A 20,614-nucleotide genomic window follows, 5' to 3' on the forward strand; every position below is an offset into this window, starting at 1 on the left:
CAAATGTGGCTTTGAGTGCTACAGTGGCCTTAGTGCTGCTTATTACTATACTGCTGTTCAGAACTGCCTGTGTTTGAGTACAGCTTGGTTTCACACAGTGCCCTTTTCTCTCTTTAGGTCCTCCCTAAATCCATGAAATGGCTGTCACCATGCAGATCTCCAAAGATGAGCTGGAGGAACTCAAGGAGGCCTTTGCCAAAGTTGGTAAGTGGGGACAGGGAGGGCACCTTGCCTCTGTCTACTGTGTGCTTGGAGTGAGTTTCTCCCATCCCTGGGAGTAGCAATGCCAGCAGGACGTGGGCACCCTCCTGCTCTTCATGCCCAACAGTCACTTGGCAGCATCACTGCTTCTGAGTGTTGCTTCTAGCCAAGGAGCACAAAGAGGAGGCCTGTTACTTTGGCCAGGCAACACTTAGTATCATAGAATCATAAAGGCTGGAAAGCGCTTCTAAAATCATCTCATCCAACTGTCAGCCCATCACCCCACTGCTTCAGGACTTGGTGCTGGGAGTGCTGGTTTGGGCTGTTTTGGCAGAGGTGTAGGTGCTACACTTCTGGTGTATGGAGGCACCGAGTTGGGTGTGCATGTAGCAAAGCCTAATTAGTAGCTGCATACCTGGCCATCACCTGTGGTGATGATAAAATGCTGTGTGGTTACTGTGGGCCCTCTGGTGGCTCCGTGTCTCCCTGGGTCCCACCTCCCTGGCAGCGGGAGATGCTTTGGGTTGCTCTGCCTGCTCCCACCCTTCCCCCTAGGCTGGTGTGGCAGGAGCCCATTGCAGGCTGCTTAGGGAAGCTTAGATGGGCAGAGAGCTGACATGACAGAGAGAAATTTTTTTCTGCTGGTTTGGCTTCCTTGTAGGGCTTATGGGAGGGAGGAGTGGGAGCAGGGTGGCAGCAGCAGGCTGAGGTCAGAGTCTGCAGCTGGGGCTGGAATGGGCGGAGTGGGTTGTGCAGGCAGTCCAACCCCGCTCCCCTCCCTGCTGCACATCCGTGATGCTCGAGTGCTGCCTCGCATCTGATTAAAGCTCTGGCTTGCTGTCAGTTCACAATCTGCAGCAATAAAAGTGGATTTCAAGGGTCACCGATTCTCACAGAACAGTGGTGGGACGTGAAACAAGTTGTGTTTTTGGCAGTTTGCTCTCCCATTTTGCCCTTCCCCCAGACCTTTAGGGCAGGTGGAAGTCAGTTGGCACAGAGGGCGGAGAGCGACCATGGTGCTTCTCAATGCATAATGCTTCTAAATGCAGATGTTGTTGAAAGTAGGATGCAGGTAGCCCGTTCTGTCCTTGGATAAACTTAAAATGATTAACCTGCCTGCAATGGAGTGGCTTTTTGTCAGTGAGGTTGGTAGGTTGCCTTTGCTCTGGGAAACCTATGCAGATAGTGATTTATGTTAGGAAACCAGCTTGCTCTAAGGGAGGTGGATCTCTGTTCAGTTTAAATGAAAGTGTCAAAACATAAGTAACGAGAAATGTGGTAATTAACCATTAGTATATACCCACAGGTGTGATGAGCTCTGCTTGTCCTTTAAAAAAGCCTTTGGTTTGTATGGTTTAGGCATGGCACAACCCACAGACACTGCCATGCTGTTTGTCAAGAGCATCTTTACTGCTCTCTTTTGTGCCTGAAGGAGCCACCTCCACCCTGGACTCTATAGCTGTCTAGGCTGTTATAAGGTATTGAAGTTATCTGCAGCTCAGACAAGCAGCTCCCAGTATTCAACAACCAGCTATTGCTGCTTCTCTGTTTGCTCTTGGCCAAACGGTGGCACTTGGTAGAGGAGGAACAGCGGTACAGAATCTGCAGTCTTGCTCTGCTTATTTGTCTTCCTTCTCCCTGTTCCTAATAAGCGGAGATAAGGATCTTTTCTGGAAATGTTAAGTGCTTAAAAACAGCGCAGGCGAACATTTTGTTCGACGCTGCAAGGTGGTAAAACAATGCTCTGAAATGCTAGCTTATGGCAAACAGGGATCTGTGACCCCGCTCCAGCGCCCTGCTGAGAGCCTATGTCCTTAAAAGGAAATGTGTGCTTACTTTCCCCTCTTGCATCCTGTTATTTAAGCTATTTTAAGGGCTTGTCTGGAGGAAGCTGAGCCAGAACTTGAAGCAGCTTTTGGGTTTTGTTTTTTGTGGCTTTGCTGCGCCACCTGCGTATGGGCAGAAGATGGAGCCATCTATCACTGCTGTGACCTTTGGCAGGTTGAGCACGCTGGCACGATGCATCTTTCAGTGGAAATAGGAAACTTCAGATGTGCTGTAGTTTCCTTTCCATCAGGCAGATTATAATGAATCCAGGCTGTAGCTTGTCTGGTAAAACAATTTTGCTTTCTTCCATTAGTAATTCTGGGTCGTATGCCGAGGGATTTTGTTTGGGATAGCTTCTATTTTGACAGCCTCTTCAGCTGTTGGACGCCATTTCAGGTTCTGTTAGGAGCAGAATTTTAGACCTCCTCCTGTCCAAACACTGGCCCTGTTGCAGGACATCCAGCAAGGCACCATATGGTGGATCAGCAGTAATGCTGCACACAATTACAGAGCTTGCTAGTGCTGCAAAGGTGAATCTTGTAATGCTGCTACATGATATACTGACCGTGTTTTCAGAGGGGGAGTGTGAGCAGGGAGGGAGCTGCCTCGTGGGATGGGGTTTCAGGCCTATTTGTCGTGCTGACAGGGCTATGGCATAACACCTTTTTGACATGCTAGGAAAAGAATGGGTCCAAATTCCACTGCGCAGTGAGCTGCTAGTTACTGGGCTCTGCTGCCAAGCCAAATCCATGGGCTGGCACATCCAGCAGGCTTTAACGCTTAAATGTGCCTTTCTGTGGCTGAGCAGCTAGAGCTTGACGTGAGTCTGTCTTTACTGGAAAAACTCTGGCTTGGTGTGGGGTCTTGCATCTGAGCCAACAGACCTGCTTTGCTGGTACATCCCCTCCCACAGAGTCTGGGACATAGGTGTCCTTTTAATCTACGAAGTAAATCGGTGACAGCTTTTTCCCAGGATGCTGTAGAAAAGTAATTCCTAGAGGTGAGCGTTTGGGATGTTGTTAAGTGTTGGAAGAACTGTGTGGTGGAGACCCAAGGGTTTGGGGTGCACTAAGGTGTGTTTCTCACCAGTAAGAGCTCTTCCAATTGGTTATGTTATATGATGTAAAATTTCATTTTTAGGTGGTGAGCTGATCGGAAGGTGGGATGAACAGGTGTTTCTGGATTCACCTGTTTGTTTGGCAGCGTGGCAAAAGATTGTGGTTGGTTCATCCAAGCACAGGCTCAAGCAGTGGGTGTTGGCTTAAGGAGTGCTGGAGGTGAAATTGAAGTTCTATTTCAGGTTAATAGGCCCCAGAGATTAGCAAATCTTTTCCCTATCTGTGTTTGTTTTTTTTCTCCTGGATATGAGATAGAAAAAAGATGCATATTACGTGGTTAGATTTAGCAGTAAGAAAGAAAGCTGTAACGGAAGAAGCTGTGATTTATCTGCAGGGGAAATAGCTCACTGATGACATCTCAGACTGGACTGTTTAACGAAGCTTGCCTTTGTAAGCTTATATTATTTTGGAATAAAATCTGAAATTGAAGGCCAGACAGCAGCCAGTTGCTATCGTTAATCATCGTCCCTAACCACTTTAATTCATCAGCATTATTGTAAACACTGACATTTCATGAAGTAGTTTAATGTATTTATTAATTGACTGGACTTGATGTTGTTCTTTAGTTTGAGAGCTAGGGACTGTTCCTTTGGACATCTGCCATAAGCATTTGAATTTCACTTTCTTGCTAACTTCTGAAAACAATCTTAAAATCCCATATGGATGTGGAAAATGAGGAGGGCTGGGGTGGTGGTGAGGACATGCTGCTTGCTGTAACATTTTTTTTTTTTCTTTTTAAATACAACTTAAAAGCCACTACTGACACACCATTAAAAGTAAATTGACTTTCAAAATTTGCTAGCAAACTGGACTTCTGAGCCACCCTGACTCTTTTACTGTAGAAAGTGCCTCCCTTGAAGCATAAATACTGACCCCTGTGACTGCAGTGTGAGATTCCCTTAGGAACAAAAGCCAGCATTGCTGGGGCTGGTGAGGCTCTCTTATTGTGCAGGCTGCTGTCTGCAAGGGTGTCTGGGGAGCAGAAGCTGCTGCTTGAGCTCAATTAAATTCTGTGGCCTTATGGAGAGTCTGCTGCCTTATAAATAGCACTCAACCTGCACCCTTCTGTGGCCGCAGCAAAGGCAGCTCGGTTTGTGTAGTCTGTAGACGTGACGCTATCTGCAAAGGGGCTGGGATGTGTTGACATGCAAAGCTCAAGGTTTCCACTTGCAGAGAAAGAAAACAACAAGCAAATCATGCAGGTGATCACATCTTGCTAGGCATGCCGTGCTGCTATGTCTTGGTAGCTGACTGAATGCCACTGCAGGGCATTCATAGGCATCACTGAAAGATCTGGCAGCATTTTTTTTTTTTGTCAGCGATAAGTGGAGAACATCATTATCAGCGTGATTAAAAAGTAAATGCTGTGCTGACTTAGTCTTTTCAGTTCAGAATGCAAAAACGTGCTGCATTTCATGACCTTCTATTTTTGATGCAGAAGCCAGCTGCGGTGCAATTCAGATGCAAAAAGTAACGCTCTGGAGATGATTTATGGCAACGCAGATGTTCTCTTGCAAAACTTTTAGGCCAGGCTTGGTCATGTGCACTGAGATCAGCCTTGCTCAGGTCTGCCTGGAAGCTGCTGTTGCACAAAGCCAGGCTGAGCTCGTGGCACACGCTGTGTCCCTCTCTGTGGGTGAGCTCTGTGCACTGAACTCATGCTTCCTGGGTAGTGTCTATTCGATGTGTGCTTCTTGGGCTTGGTACTTTTGGTGTGGGTGTCCCACTGTGTGCCTGCATCCTACACAGATCCTGCCATCAGCAAAGATGCATGGTCCTAAAACAGGTGTGCTGTGACCAGTCACTCTAGGACATCCTGCCTAAACTCTGTGTCTTGTGGACATCTGTTTCCATAAAGCACATTTGAGCACGGGAATGGTGTTTCTCCCCCACTTTCTGGAGTTTGTCCCATTGGATGTCTGGTGTGTTTCGAAATTACCTTCTTCCATCCCTTTTCTTTCCCAGATCTCAACAGCAATGGGTTCATCTGTGACTATGAGTTGCACGAGCTCTTCAAGGAAGCCAACCTGCCTCTCCCTGGGTACAAAGTGAGAGAGATCATACAGAAGCTCATGATCGACAGCGACAAGAATAAGGATGGGAAGATTAGTTTTGAAGAGTTTGTCTATGTAAGTGCTATTGCTGAATTTCCAGCAGTCTAGGATGTGGTCTCAGGGTCTTCTTTTAGACAAAGCCAAAGAAACAGTCTGAAAAGGGTCGACTTGGCATAATTCTAGTTTTCCTTCCACAAACAGATTGCTTTTGAGGATTTTCCTGGTAACAGGCAGCTCCTTGGTCATATAGAGACTTCTACAGTCTTCTGTGCTGTTATTATCAGGCTGTAGATTTGGACAAAGAGGAAATGCATTGTTTTTCAAACAAAACAAAACAATTTTCTTCTACACGCTTTTCCTTTATGAAAAGCCCATTGGAGGCTGGAACTCTATTTCCATGTGGGGGTGGCAACTGGACAAAAGACTTCCAGTTCTCCAAGCTCTGAGGATTGACCGGGAGCAACTCTTTTTCCAGGCACGCAGATGAATGCTGTTTTCCCAGAGAAGCAGTGTAATTTCCTTTCTTAATTTAATCAGACTACAAATACTTGCTAAAGATTTGAGAGGGCATTTCAAGGCATACTTTGAAATTACTCTAGATGCCAATCTAGGAAACTTCAGATCTTTCAGATCTGTGTGTAGCCTTAAAAGGGAAGGACAGGAGTAGGGAGGTGGGAGAAGCTGGCGGATGGGTCCAATGTTTGGAAATAGATCAGATTTTATCAACTTGCTTTATTTTGTCTTCTCAAAAGGACAGTGCTTCCTCTGATGTGCTGGTGGTTCAGTATCCATCTCTTCATCCTTTTTATACTCTGAATGTTGGAAGAATGATGTCATAAAATACATGTAGAGGAGCTGTTCTCCTCCTACGTTTAGGGAGCTGTTCTCATGTCAACTTAGATTCACCACTTTCTGTTCCTTAATTGTTTTCAGACCCTCTGAACTTTTGAGTTCGGAGTCAACTAGTAAGTTGGGGTTTGTTTGCAGTTTGTGAACGCTTGCATGCTGGGTGCATGGTTCAGCTGTTGGTTTGAAGTGGTCCATAACTCTTTGCCCTAGGAAGGAAGAAATAAATCTCTTCTGTCAGACTTTAATGGTACCAATGATGAAGTAAGCATCAGGAAAATGTCTTACAGGCAACCAGGCTGTACAGCAGAAACAGTGGTTAGTTGTAGGATTTTTGTGAGCAGAACTGTTGTTGTTTTCCAACTCTGAGCAATTTGGTTGGGATTTCTGGTACCAGGTAAGCCGTGAACCCCCTTGAGTTTGGGGTCAAGCGACTTGGTGATACCTCAGAATTAAAGCATGTCTTTTCAATGAAGCTCTGTAATCCCACTACTCCAGCAAATATAAAAATACGCACACTTTTTGATTTGTATTTTCAATTTGGCTGGAACCAGTTTTGGGGGGAATTGCAATAGGCTTCAAACCATTCAGTATTTGAATGACCTTCTATTCAAAGATCATTCATTTGGCCTTTCATTTGTTTAATGGTTCCTCAGTTCTGTAGGACCTCAAGGCCACTAGTGATGGCATGCAATCTGCAGAAACCACACGGTGTAATCCTGTGCTAAAAGAACTCTTCTTCCCTGAAATGCATTTTGACAGGTAGTCTAAGCCTGCTAGAAAAAAGCTTACCTGTTGTTACAGGTTATTGCAGATTAGATTGCATAGGCAGTGTATTGTGTTGATGTATAGGTGGTTTTTTGTTGTCTCCTGTGGGTTGTGGACAAAGCCTTGTGTGTGAACTAAAGCCACATGAGCACCTGGCTTACACTGAAAGGTTAAAATTGCACAACAGCTTTGGTTCTGTGGAAGCTGCTGCATGTGTATCTGCTTTCCTATTGCAAAGTTCTCACTTTTTGCTCCCGGTCTCATGAAATCCACGTGGGAAGGTAAATGTGTGTGGGTTACTGCAAACCTACTGCTGCTGCCTCAGTGGCCACTCACAGTTTGTGTTAGAGAGTGGGTCAGCTCTGCCCACTGCCATTGTTGCATTTAATCCCACTACAACTTTGCTAGGCCCTTCACGTTTGCTGATTGTACCACAGAGTTTGCTTCAAAGCTGAGAAGCAGAATGTAGCTTTTTTTTCCTGTTTCTTTTTTGCGGCCCTCTCATTTTTTGAAGGCATTTTTTGTCACTCTAACAGAGCCCTTTCAATTGTAGATATTCCAAGAGGTGAAAAGCAGTGACATTGCTAAAACTTTCAGAAAAGCCATCAACAGGAAGGAGGGCATCTGTGCCATCGGGGGCACCTCAGAGCTCTCCAGTGAGGGGACACAGCACTCGTACTCAGGTACATCTCTGACTCTCTGCTCTTCTCTGGGTGAGGGGAGGCAAAAAAAGAGCAGATTTCTGCTATCTGCCACATAGTGTGCTTTCTCCAATAGCTGAATAATCACAGATCGAGGTGAAGAGCAGGACTGGATGCAGGGTAACGCAAGATAAGCAACGTGTAAATTAAACATGTGCTTATTTGTTTTGTTAACTGTGCTTGCTGATGAAGTCCTTGTGTCACATTTGGATGTGGCTAAGATGTAATGGGTAAATGGCGAGAACGTTCTGATAGATGGAAGTTAATTTCAGGTGTTTGTTTTTTTTTTTAAACTCTGTGTATTCAATAAAATAGTGGCAGTGTGTTTTTTTTCCTGGGCTATTGTAAGCACTTCTGGGAAAATTTTGCTATGTTGTGAAGAAGCCTGTATTAAATTTATATTAAAATGAATTAAATCTTAGAGGAAGAAAAATATGCCTTTGTAAACTGGATAAACAAAGCCCTGGAAAATGATGCTGACTGTAGGCACGTTATTCCAATGAACCCAAATACAGACGACCTGTTCAAAGCGGTGGGAGACGGGATTGTGCTGTGGTAAGTCATGATGGCTCCTGACTTTAAAAAACAAACAAAATAAACCCCCCAAATTTGATGGGTAGGGGAATTTCTGTTGCATGCTAGGCTGGTTTTGTGTGCCAATGTGTCTGTATAGTGTTGCATGTATGAAGAAGGGCTCAGTCACCCAGGCTTTACTGTCTGTGCGATGTGTCTGCTTTGGTACAAGCTTTGCTTTACCTTGTGACCTTTATTTCCACAGTTTCAAGTAATTCAGTTATTCAGGCGAAGACTGAGTAGAAAGTAGTTCACAATATAAAGTAAAAACGTGTTGTGTTTTCTGTTGACTAAAAATCCATTTTGCTCACACCTTCCCCACTAAGCTCTCAGTGTTTGCACTTGTTTTGGTGCAGTTTTTCTTGTCAGCAATAGTACATCTGTACAACAGGAGGAAGAGCGTTGTCTTACTACACTGCAGCACCTGACAACATAGCAATGAGTCTTCAGTAGTTCAGTGACTGCATTTGTGAATAATTCATGTGCTCTTTTTGCTCCAGCAGCTGAGATCAATGGTGGCTAGGGAGATGTTTAAGGTTTCAGGCTTAGCTATTAGTTTCAGATACATTCCAAATACGTTCTTGATAACATAAACGTGAACATCTGATTTACACAACCTTGATATAGAAAAACAAACCAAAATAACCCACAAAGATGAGGAGATAAAAGGAAATGTACTGTGGTGAGCATTGTAGTAATACAACAATTTGTTGAGATTAAAAACTGGATGTTGTTCAAATATTGCTATTTTTCCTCCTGATAGCAAAATGATCAATCTTTCTGTTCCGGACACAATTGATGAAAGAGCAATTAACAAGAAGAAACTCACACCGTTCATAATTCAGGTATGATACAGTTCTGTGTGTTGGCAGAAATGCACATTCAGAGTAATGGGAAACTCAGCACAGTGGCTCAAAGAATTATTGTGGAAATACGGAAAGGAAAGAGTTTTATAACTTGGATTGAATTATTAAAGGCAGTTTTGTCTGGTGTGTTATTGGTAATCACAGTGCTATGAGTACAGTTCAAAAGACAAGAATGATAACTTAATGACAAAATGGATAAAATGGCTCCTATGTTCCCTCCTATGTTGCTGTAGTGGTTAGATACAGTGCTGTCTTTTCAAAACACTACGGTTATTGGACTCTTTGAATTGCTTTGTAGCAAAGCAGGTTGGTTTTGCACAGATGCCCGCGTGTGCATGGATACCTTCATGCTTCTCCATCCATGTTCTTGTGGATTCCATTAGATGCAACTGACTAAAAGGGTGAAACTAAATACGAGAGGCTGAAATTAAACCCTTGTGCCTCCTTTGGTTCTTATTGGTTCAGCCTGCTGCTGGCAGCTCCATTAAAGCTTCAGACCAGGGCAGCTGGGAGCGTTTCCTCTGAGCTGTTGACGTGAGGACGAGGGGGAATTCCCCGCTCTGCCAGCGCTGGATGAGAGGCAAACTGGCATCTCCCTGGGCTGCATCTCACGTGGTTGTGTTGTCTGCAGGAGAACTTGAACCTGGCGCTGAATTCTGCATCCGCCATCGGGTGTCATGTTGTCAATATTGGTGCGGAGGACTTGAGGGAAGGGAAACCCCACCTGGTTCTTGGGCTTCTCTGGCAGATCATTAAGATTGGCTTGTTTGCCGACATTGAGCTCAGCAGAAATGAAGGTAAATGAAGCTCTCTAAGTGATAAGTTGCAGAGCATGAATGCCGACTTGCTCCCACGCTGCCGAGGGGCTCGATGTGCTGCTCCGGCCCGCGCTGCTCGTGCTGCCGCTTCTGGCCCCATCAGCTCTTCCCTCCCCTCTGCCGAAAGGGGAGCACTGGCCACCAGCTTCGTCGAGGGCCTGCGCCAGGCCGAGTGCCCGCCAGCTGGTTTGTAGCTGAGAAGTTGGCTTGCTTGGGTGTGATGTGCATGTTTGATGTGGTCCAAGTGGACGTTACAGCGCTTGTAGTTTGCTTTCGTAGAATGGCTTGGGTTGGAATGGACCTTTTAAAGCACATCCAGTTCTAATCCGTGCCATGGGCTGGCTGCCCCCTGCTAGTTCAGCTGCCCTGGGCCTCATCCCCGTGGCCTTGGGCACCTCCAAGGATGGGGCACCCACAGCTCTTGGCAGTAGAACCAGGGCAGAGGAAGGCTTCGGCTCCTTGGGAACGTGTTTGCGATGACTTTATTTTCTTCAGATCCCTCTTGCTGTGGGAACATCATGCTGCAGCAGTCTCACTGTGCTTGCTTGGTCCTTTGCTGAAACTCCTTCCTTCCATTCACAAGCATTTTTCTTCCAGCACTGGCTGCCTTACTTCGTGATGGTGAAAATCTGGAGGACCTTATGAAACTATCCCCAGAAGAACTGCTCCTAAGATGGGCAAACTTCCACTTGGAAAATGCAGGCTGGCACAAAATCAATAACTTCAGCACAGACATCAAGGTACTGAGAGCTCTCCGGGCCACAGGTGTCTGGGAAAAGGCTGGGAGTTGCCAGGGCTGTGTTTGCATGCATCTGTGAGGCCCTTAATGCAGAGACAGGACCTTTCTTAACCTTAATCCTCCAAATAATAGGTTTAATGGAGGTTTCATTAATAGTATATTTAAGGAATCATAATGCTGCCATCTCTTGCCATGAAACTGTATGAATGTTTCCTCCAGTGGGATCCTGCTGCACAGCTGCTGTGTGTTTTAATCAGTGGTGTTCTTCCTACATTTTCAATGTTCTTAATCCATCTTTTAAAAAAAAAAAAAAAAAAACAAAAAACAAAACTGTTTTCCAAGAGCACGTAAAAAAGGGCTGTGCTGCAGCTAACACAGACAGGATGCAATAATGAGCTGCATCCCTGGGGAGTGTGATTTCCATGTTCTCTTTGTGGGTGGTGACATTTCATCCAAAACGTCACAGGCCTGGGAGAGGAAGGGAGATGAGACCCCTTGTTCTCTACACTCAGCTAAGTATTAATGTGAGTGGGGAGGCTCACAGATGATTTTTCAGATGCAAGGGGTGGCTCTCTTCTCACTCTTTGTAGTAGTGAAAACCAGGGGGTGATGCTTCCTGGTCAATGGGGAATTTTTGCAAGCTGACCCCATCACATTTCTGGAGTTTATTTGCTTGGCTAACAATTGGGAGGAAGGAAAGCACGACTGGGATGGAGGCCCACATGGAAAAGCACACAGCAGAGTGTGCAGTAAAGGCAGAGTTCAAGCAGTTAAAAACCATAATTATTCACCTTAAATATTTCTAACCTCTTCCTTTTGTTTTCTTTTCTGCTGCCTGGATTTCTGCCATCATGCTCTGTTATTGTCTGTCAAGCTTACAGATTTTGGTAATTCAGTAAAGGTACATAAGCCAATTAGACATGGTGACTTGATAAAGATGAGCTTGAAATGAATTGTTATGGTGTATGCGCTGCTGTGCAGGAAACCTGAGCTTTATTTTTCATCCATTTCAGGATTCTAGAGCTTATTTCCACCTTCTCAATCAAATTGCACCCAAAGGGCAGAAAGAAGGAGAGCCTCAGATCGATATTAACATGTCGGGTTTCAATGTAAGTATTCAGGCTGTTGTGTCCTCACACTGTACAGCTGCTACTTGTGACCCTGCAATTGCCCTCATGACTTCTAGGTGACCTGGTATCTTAATTTCAAGTGTGTGTAAAGTGTCAGTGGGCATGTACGCACCTTGGGTATGTTTTAAATGAGTGACTCTTGCAGACCTGATCACCGTCTGCCAACTAACATGAATAATTGAGAAATATTTTGCATTTTTTCTGTGTTTGGGGGCATGCCGACTTCTCCTTTTGACCCAATAATTTAATAATAATGGAAAATGTAGAAACTTGGAAAGGGCTATACTAAGAAAAGCAGACTCAAACAGGGACAAGTGTACCAACAGCAGAAGGGATTAATGCGGATGCTTCATCTCTTCAATTGCTGAATTGATTAGCAACTGATGCCTAGTGAAGGCGGGTGGAGTGGTGACATTGCTCCGGCAGCTTCCCATCTGCTTTGCAGCCCGATCTCTTCTCTGACAGCTCTTGTCTCTCGTGTTGCTGGCAGGAGAAGGACGACTTGCGCAGAGCAGAGTACATGCTGCAGCAGGCAGACCGGCTCGGGTGCCGGCAGTTCGTCACGCCGGCTGATGTGGTCAGTGGAAATCCCAAACTGAACCTGGCCTTCGTTGCAAACCTTTTCAACAAGTACCCAGCGCTTACCAAGCCTGAAAACCAGGACATTGACTGGACTCTGCTAGAAGGTGATGGTCCTATCAGTCACAAAATATCAGTAGGAGGGAAATATCTCAAGTGAGCATTTGTAGCACAAGAGGCTGTGCCCTGCGGAGGCACCTATTGATGTAACACCTGTGATTTGAGGTTTCGGTGCTGCAATGGTTGTTTACTCATTTTGGGCAGGTCAGGAGGGTACTTGAGGGCCTGTTTGGCTGCTCTGGATCTGGAGGAGCACTGCCAGTGGCTTCCCGTGCCAGGGCTGGGAAGGTGGTTTTGTAGTTTCCTGCCACAGGGAGAAACACCTCAATAATGTGGTGAGATGTTCACAGCAGCACAAATTGTTGGCAGAACTGGGATAAGGGTGTTAGCGAGCTCCATATGAAAGACATTCTTGCTCCATTTTGTTTCAAAATGTATGGAACTTGTGCCTGGTGAAATCAATCTGATACCAAAACAAGATCAGAGCAACGCTCCTTCTTTAAAAAAGTTACAGTGGAAATAATTATATTTTTCTACTCTGAGCTGTGCTGCTCAAAACTCCCCCCTCTTACAAGGAGGAAACCCCTCTCAGCTCTGAACTTGCAGAAAGTTGCATGAACTCTTTCTCTTTCTTTTAGGAGAGACCCGTGAGGAACGAACCTTCCGTAACTGGATGAACTCCCTTGGTGTGAACCCCCACGTAAATCACCTCTATGGGTAAGCGTTAGGCTCTTAGGAAAGGCCCAGCTTAGGTCAGACTGGAGATGTGCCCACACCAGTGTCCTGCTGCTCACAGTGCTGAAGAAGTAGCTTGAGAAAGGCTGCTGGGGAATAGGCAGTGCTCCTCCCTGCAGCCCTTAGCTTAAGGAATTCTGGTGCTGGCACACCAGGAATTGGTTTTAAGGACTGAAGATGGTTTGTTTTCTCCTCCCTGTCATAAATTAGTACACTGAGTTCCCAATGCTTGTACATCTTAAGCAACAGGATCTAAATTCATATGCCATCTAATTTTCAGGCTTGATCAAATCATTGTAGTTCAGAGGCAGGGTATTCTGGACCCCTGTGGTCAATGGAAACAGGTGTCTGCCTCTGGATATTTTGTGTAGCAAAATTGTTTTCTGGATCTGGTGGTGGTTATCATGTGAAAACCTGCATTAGCTTAACAGCTACTCAGTGTTAAACATGGAGTATTTCTTCTGCATTGAAAATCATAAAATGTTTTCCTTTGTAGAGTTACTAAAATTGCAACAACTTGTAAATAGTAGTAATTATCCATGATATAACAATATCAGAGTGTACTTCAACCCTTACATGTCATGTTTTGTTCCATTTTTAGTGATCTTCAAGATGCACTGGTAATACTACAATTATATGAAAAGATCAAAGTTCCTGTTGACTGGAATAAGGTTAACAAACCCCCATACCCTAAGCTTGGAGCAAATATGAAAAAGGTAAGCATTTCGATACAATTTCAAAGCAGCCATGAGCACCAGGAGCAGAAATAAAAGTAAACTATCTAGAAATTCCTGTTTGAGGTTTCCATTCAAGTGAGTGTGTTTGTGAGTGATTATTCTTTGCACTCTTTTCCTGTGTAGCTAGAAAACTGTAACTACGCTGTTGATCTGGGAAAGCACCCAGCCAAATTCTCCCTGGTTGGCATTGGAGGACAGGATCTGAACGATGGAAACCCAACGCTGACACTAGCCTTAGTCTGGCAGTTGATGAGAAGGTAAGGCCTGTCTCAAACACACAAAACTTTTGATTGCAGTGCTGAGCTTGTGAAGATTTCTACCAGGAGGGCACTGGAGCAGTGGAACAGATCACCCACAGAGGTTGTCAAACCTCTGTCCTTGGCAAGGTTTCAAGACTCAGCTGGATAAAACTGGCAGGGCTCATCCTGCTGCTCATGGGAAGCTGGAGCAGAGACCTCCAGAGTGCCCACAGTGGATCTGTGTGCGTGCTGCTGTCTAGAATCACCTCTCTCACCTGCTCAAGGCTGACCTGCATGTAGGAACCCAAAGCAGGACTATTTACCCAACATCTCTGTTCTAATGTTTAGTAGAAAACTGTAATGGGAGGAACATTCCACTGCTGTTTCATAACTCCCGAAGTGGAATAGGGGGAAGGAGAAACTTAAGAAAAATGGATATTAACTTAAAACAGATGATGAAGTTGATATCCTTTTTTCTTGTCATTTAATTCTTCTGAACTAGATGAACAAAATAAGTTATATCTGCAGTCCTGTTGTGTGTCATCTCCATACATGGTACTAGAGGCCAGAATACTAACAAAAGATTTGATCCAAGCCTCTAGGAAGTGTGCATTACCCCTCTGAACAAATTGCTGATGTTTGAACAGCTTAAGAGCGCCCTGAGCCCAAGCAATTTTGTGAACTTTCATTAAAAGACTTGAAAAGCTTACTGCTTTAATATAAATCACATTTCATGTAAGATAGAGGGCTCTTTGTTTTTGCTGAAGGGTTTGCTGCCATGGACTTGTGTTGGCTCTTGTTGCATCCAGGCTGTGTGCTCTCTGCGTCTCAGCCCAGGCTCTGAGCCTAACCTTGTTGTCTCTGCTCGTGCTTAGGTACACATTGAATGTCCTTGAGGACCTGGGTGATGGTCAGAAAGCCAACGATGACATTATAGTCAACTGGGTAAACCAGACACTGAAAGAAGCTGGGAAGTCCACCTCCATCCAGAATTTCAAGGTGCAGGTTCCCCTCTTGCATCCAGAACAAGATCCAGACTGTGCTGGGAACTAAGTGGCTTTGGGCTGCCATAGAGGAATAGCAGTGAGACTAGTGAGCTGTGATGGGATTTTGTCACAAGAGGGGAGGAGTGTGATTGGTCTCTAGGGGAGCAGTGGGGGCTGAGGTGCCATCAAGTGTTGAAGCTGGAGTTGGCAAATGTTTTAGGCATTGTCCCCTGGGGTCTGGTCAACGGGATGGATCTGCTGCCTGTAAATGCTTTGCAGACTGGTTACAGTAAATTGGTGTCCTGATCTCATGTTATTACCAAAAGAGAAGCAGCACTTTAGTTTCCCTGTGGTCCAGCTGGGAATAATCACTCACAGTCCTGCTTGGAAATAGCTTGTTTAAAGCTTGTTTTGTTGCACATTGCAGAGCAGTTGAAGTGAGGTGAGAAGTACACTTCAAGATTAGATATTCATCTTTGTTTCTCTGCTTTTATTTTCCAGGACAAGACTATCAGCACAAGCTTGGCAGTTGTGGACTTAATAGATGCTATACAGCCTGGCTGCATCAACTATGACCTTGTAAAGACTGGTCATCTATCAGAAGATGACAAACAAAATAATGCTAAGTAAGTCTATCATCTTGAAAGCTGCTTTGCTCTGGGAGAGTGCACCTACTATGCCATGACTTAAAGTTGCAAGTGTTTTTACTGTATTTCTGTGGTTTTCAATCTCTTTTTACACTTAATCTTTTAGACAGGAAGTCCTTTTTGGAACTGAATTGCTCTTCTCCTCAGTAATGCCTGAGGAGTGCTTGGCTGGACTCTTGCCTGTTTAGAGGAATGCAGAATAGCCCAAGCACTTCTTAGGAGAGAAACAGAGATCACTGCTGTTTGTTCAGGCTTGGGAAATGTTCAGCCAGCCATCAGGATTTTGAGACTGAACCCTTGCCTGTCTCTCATCTTGTTGAATCATCATAGATTGTCAAGTTTAAAGTACACCTTTTAAATCCTGCCTTTGGAATGTGTGTTCTGCAGCTCTTCTGCAGTGGCAGAATGACAGGAAGTTTTCACGTAGATAACAGCCTCTCGATTATTCCTAAGAAGCAAACAGAAGGAGGAATATAAATGTTAGCTGATTAGTCGTCAATTATGCATGCTAGCTATTAGCCCTAACAAATATAAATGACAACTTTTAACTGCTGATAAAGTGAGCTTGACAGTTCAAAGGTGAGTTTGCACGAGAGACACTTGCCTGTGCTGTTGAAAAGGAACACGGCAAAAGTTTCAAACAGATGTATAAACTGGTGTGAGAGAACTACTGCACATCCTGAAGGCTGAGCTGAAATCAAGTACAGTAGATGAGATGGTGTTGGATAGGGCAGGAACTGGTTTCTTGGTTATGGGTTCCAGTCCATGTGCTGACAGAGTCTTCTTTCCATGGCAAATAGGTATGCTGTATCCATGGCAAGAAGAATTGGTGCCCGAGTCTATGCTCTTCCAGAAGACCTTGTAGAGGTGAAACCGAAGATGGTCATGACCGTGTTTGCCTGCTTGATGGGCAGAGGGATGAAGCGAGTATAAAAGGGTTGATCCTTGTAAAAATTAAAACAAATAAACAACAAAACGCAACAAAAACCCAACCTGCCACCCTGGGTGCATGAGTAGCAGACCAGCTGTGTCCACGTTGAAATGCTGTTGGCCTAGGAACTGCTGAAGTTCAAGGGATGTTGTTTTGCTTTGCAAGACAAGCGTATCAAAATTCTCAGGGAGAGGAGTCTTAACCAACAGATGTGCTCTTTTCCCAAAGGAAAGTTTAACTTATCAAGAGCTCACAGAAATGCATTCACAACAGATCAGCATCTTACAGTGCTGCTCTGGAGCTGTTTTACCACGTTAGTTCTCCAATTCTTGGTGTGTAGTTCTTGATTTTTTTTCTTTTTTCCTTTTTTCCTTTTTTTTTTTCCCCTGAGGGCTATATAAGGTGGTTGGTATTAATTGTAATGGGAATGAATTTTATTTCTATCTGCAATCTGGTTTAATTGCTGTCATTTGGTCCAAGCACATTTTAGGTTTGACCACTTCCTTAACATTGCAAACAAAGCTACCATACAAGTTGGGGCCTGCAGGGCAGCTCACAATGCTAAGTGAGAAATGTGTGACTTGGAAGATGGATCTTCTTCTGGTATTCTCTTTACATGGTGCTTTTTTTTTTATACATATCACTATTTTGATTACTTTACAAATAAAGCATGGCAGTTTTTTTTTCTCTTGCTGCTCATAAAAAAAAAAAAAAGGGTTTTTTTTGGTATTTTTAAGTTAGACTTTATCTGAGAATACCACCATCCTTGAACTTCTCACAGTAACACCTGATATCACGTTGCTGAGGGCACAGCTGCACATGAGAATGGAAGTGAATGCATTTTTGTATGCATCTTGGTTCAGTTGTGTGTACCTAGAACATAATTTTTACAGAAATCTGCATGAGAAATATAACTTTTTTTTATTTAAAATGCTGTTGAATATAAAACCATACTACACTGTGGGGAGGTTTTGTGCAGGGAAGAGGCAAATATTATGAACAGCAGGGTTCAATAAACTAAAGAGCAAATGTGCTGGAATATAGAACTATTTTTACAGATGAAAGGAAGCATTGTCGCCAAAGAAGGAAGATGCTGTATCCATAGGAGTTAATATTATCTTGCTTTGGCAAGCTGTTTGCTATATTTTGAGATCATATTGCTATTCTGAGCTATTCAAAGTGATGTAATATGGTGGCAAAGCATTAGTTGAAATAAAATAAAATTAAAAAAAAAAAACAACAAAACACAAACCAAAACCATTTAAATACAATTTTCTTTCTTTGCATTGGCCCAGCATGGCAGCCTGCAGCCTGCTCTCAGTTGCTGGTAGCTTTGCTTGTCTGTATGTTCTGCACCAGGTCCATTGATCTGTGAAAGCCTTCAAACTGAGGTGTGTTTGAGGGAGTTGTTTGAAGTTTGGTTGTGTAACTGACAACAGTTATTTTTGACTCATGCTCTTACAGATCAGTGGATCTCTTTGTTGCTTCTGTGAAACCTTGCTCTTGAAACTGTGACTTGCTGTGTGGCTGAAGGTGATGCCTGTGGGAGTAGAGTAAAAGCCCTGTTAGCTCAAACCACAGGAAAAGTAGGATGAAAAGCTGTTGCCAGTCAGAGATGTGCTACCCAGGTTCATGAGTAGAGACTCCAGGGGTGAGGGGTGGTAGTAGCAACCAAACGTGGTTTTTGAGCCTCGCTGTAGTGTGAGGGATTGCCCCATAGTCGCTGTTCACTAGGGAAGTGTGTCCAGCTGCCAAAGGGAAGGAATGACCCCCAAAGCAGATTTCTTCTCTAGTACAGCACGTGAGTGAGAGTGTGGGTGTTGGGTGAGCTTTGCCAAAAGGTGAGCTTGACACGCCAGAAGTTCCCAGCACAAACTGGGGCTTCAGTGAAAACCAAGAACAACTGGAGTGTGGGATCGGTGTCACGTAAACAAACTTCTGTGACCCCAACTATATGAATCAGAGGTGGGTTGTCCCCCTTTAGACCTTGTCTTGCAGCTGTGTGAGTGACTTTTGTTCAGCAGAGAAAACAAGGAGGTGTGTTTCGTGCAGCACACGTTGCAGCTTGTTTGCTGATGAGGTGGGAATAAACTCGTTGATTAACTCAGATTACAGGTTGCTGCCGGAGCCTCTCGGACAAATGAGGTTGCTCAGCTGTGGGCTTAATCCACTTCAAACCTCCCATCTGCACTGAGTCATTCTTGGAGGAGGGTATGGGAATCCAGCCACCAAACATGTCGTTCTCCATCACCGCTCTGCAGTGGTGCCGGTGTGAAGTTATTGCTGTCATCGACGGTGCTCCTGAACCGTCTACAAAATCACGTTCTCGTTTTAAGTAAGGACGTATTGCGGAGCAGCAGGGGATGCACGTCCCAAAGAGCCAAGCTGCAGGCACGGAGCCAAAAGGCTGCGGAGCCACGAGATGGAGCCGTACGGCCCCAGCGCTGCTGCAGGGCCGGGGGGCGCGGGGTGCGGTGCGGGCGCCCTCCGGGGGCCGCTGCTCCACACTGCAGCTGCTTTGCTGCTTTACTGCATCTCTCCTCCGCCTAACGTCTTCCCTCTCTTGTGCTTTCCAACGGAAACATCTAATTGGATAGGGATGAGTTTAATATTTTGCACAAACCTGTCACGAGTCTGAAGCGCGGGCTCACAGAGCACGGTGTTGTTTTATTGTGCAGCCACAGCTCGTCCATTTGCACGTGCTGCAGTTGTGCACTGCGCTTCACAACAGCTTTGCTCACAAGCTACAGAATAATTTGATGTTGACAGCAGGGCTTTGCTCCTCTGTGAGGCAAGAGCCTGTTATCACCACACTGGGTGCACTGCAGCCACCCACACCTTCTAGTATAGATTTCCTAATGTTTGAACTGAGGCTAAGTAAGTCCAAAACAAGGTGCTGTCAGACTTCTTCCAAAAAACCATCACTATGACACTGCAGTAACACCAACTACTGCAAAAATTACAAAGGAACTGTGCTGTACCACAAGATTCATACTGTGTCACAGCCACGCTAATACCATAAAACCTACCTACCATTACCTAACCTACCATAAAACTGGCATAATCACATCACAAGACGTCACCTCTGATCACCACACACTCATTGAGCCAATATGACTCCAGTCCAGCCAAAAACCTCTACAGCCACCAAGCTACTGTAATAAATTGACCGAGGGCAATGCAACAACATCATACTCCAATTTCAGATGATGTCCTGGTGTTATGCACTATAGCAGTGTGAGTTTAGAAAGCACTAATACCATCTTCCACCATAATACATTCCAGGTGTTACCACACTGCTAGTCTACTATAATTGTAGTTACTATATAGTGAAGAGAGTTTGAAAGTCTTTTTTTTCTTTCCCACTCTTTATCTTCCCCTTGCATCTTCTTCCTTTTCCACTGGTGCTGCAAAAGGAAGGAGAACACAGCTGGACGAGAACACCAGCTCCTACACCTGGAGGAGCTCCATCCCTAGGCACCACCTGAAAACCAGCTCAACCCCAATCATCCTCCACATCACCCCCAGAGAAAACAGCATCAACATGATTTTCTCGTCCATCGGATGCGCAGCAGAGCTCCAGATACTGCTGGAGCAGTGCTGAAGCTGGGCACTCTGGGCAAGTAGAGCTGGGCACGCAAAGCAGTGGCACCCCTGCTTACAGGGGGTCGAGCCATAGCCTGGACAGCAAAGCACATAGGACACCAGGACAAGGGCAGCCCTGGTCCCAAAGGCAAACAGGACCCCTCTGTCTGATTCCAAGGCATCCTGCTCTCACTGATGGTCACACAAACTACCACTGGAAGAGAAAGGCTCCCAGACCCACAGCTCTGATCACAGGCAGGCAGACATAGAGCTCAGCTTCCCCCAGCAGCAGGAGCTGATCTCAGCAGCCATGCAAATGAGCAGCGTAACCAAGAGTTGAGACCCCAGCCCTGAGCACAGAGGGCACGGTATGCACCACACATCTCAGTCCATACCTCTGGAAGGCCAGGGCCAGAGATAACCACCCTGGTTACAAGGGGTCCATCCAAGAGTGCCAGGGACGTGCACTGCCAT

At 45.0% G+C, this 20,614-nt stretch overlaps 1 protein-coding gene across 5 annotated transcripts in view; it reads left to right on the top strand.

The window, feature by feature from the left end:
- The window catches only part of PLS3 (plastin 3), a 44,552-nt gene extending 27,223 nt beyond the window's left edge, over positions 1 to 17,329 (top strand). For all 5 annotated transcript variants that reach the window (XM_085230487.1, XM_085230489.1, XM_085230490.1 and 2 more), the window contains 15 exons: positions 118 to 204; positions 5,112 to 5,275; positions 7,368 to 7,497; positions 7,938 to 8,070; positions 8,852 to 8,933; positions 9,586 to 9,751; positions 10,370 to 10,512; positions 11,525 to 11,620; positions 12,132 to 12,327; positions 12,919 to 12,997; positions 13,617 to 13,731; positions 13,876 to 14,009; positions 14,867 to 14,990; positions 15,479 to 15,603; positions 16,425 to 17,329. In XM_085230487.1, the coding sequence (XP_085086613.1) occupies positions 138 to 204; positions 5,112 to 5,275; positions 7,368 to 7,497; positions 7,938 to 8,070; positions 8,852 to 8,933; positions 9,586 to 9,751; positions 10,370 to 10,512; positions 11,525 to 11,620; positions 12,132 to 12,327; positions 12,919 to 12,997; positions 13,617 to 13,731; positions 13,876 to 14,009; positions 14,867 to 14,990; positions 15,479 to 15,603; positions 16,425 to 16,557 (1,887 nt within the window). In that variant the 5' untranslated portion in view covers positions 118 to 137 and the 3' untranslated portion in view covers positions 16,558 to 17,329. The remainder of the gene's footprint in view (positions 1 to 117; positions 205 to 5,111; positions 5,276 to 7,367; positions 7,498 to 7,937; positions 8,071 to 8,851; positions 8,934 to 9,585; positions 9,752 to 10,369; positions 10,513 to 11,524; positions 11,621 to 12,131; positions 12,328 to 12,918; positions 12,998 to 13,616; positions 13,732 to 13,875; positions 14,010 to 14,866; positions 14,991 to 15,478; positions 15,604 to 16,424) is intronic.
- The last annotated feature ends 3,285 nt before the right edge of the window (positions 17,330 to 20,614 follow it).

Source organism: Meleagris gallopavo, chromosome 9, assembly GCF_905368555.1.
Source record: "Meleagris gallopavo chromosome 9, MGAL_WU_HG_1.1, whole genome shotgun sequence".
NCBI classification, from domain to species: Eukaryota; Metazoa; Chordata; class Aves; order Galliformes; family Phasianidae; genus Meleagris; species Meleagris gallopavo.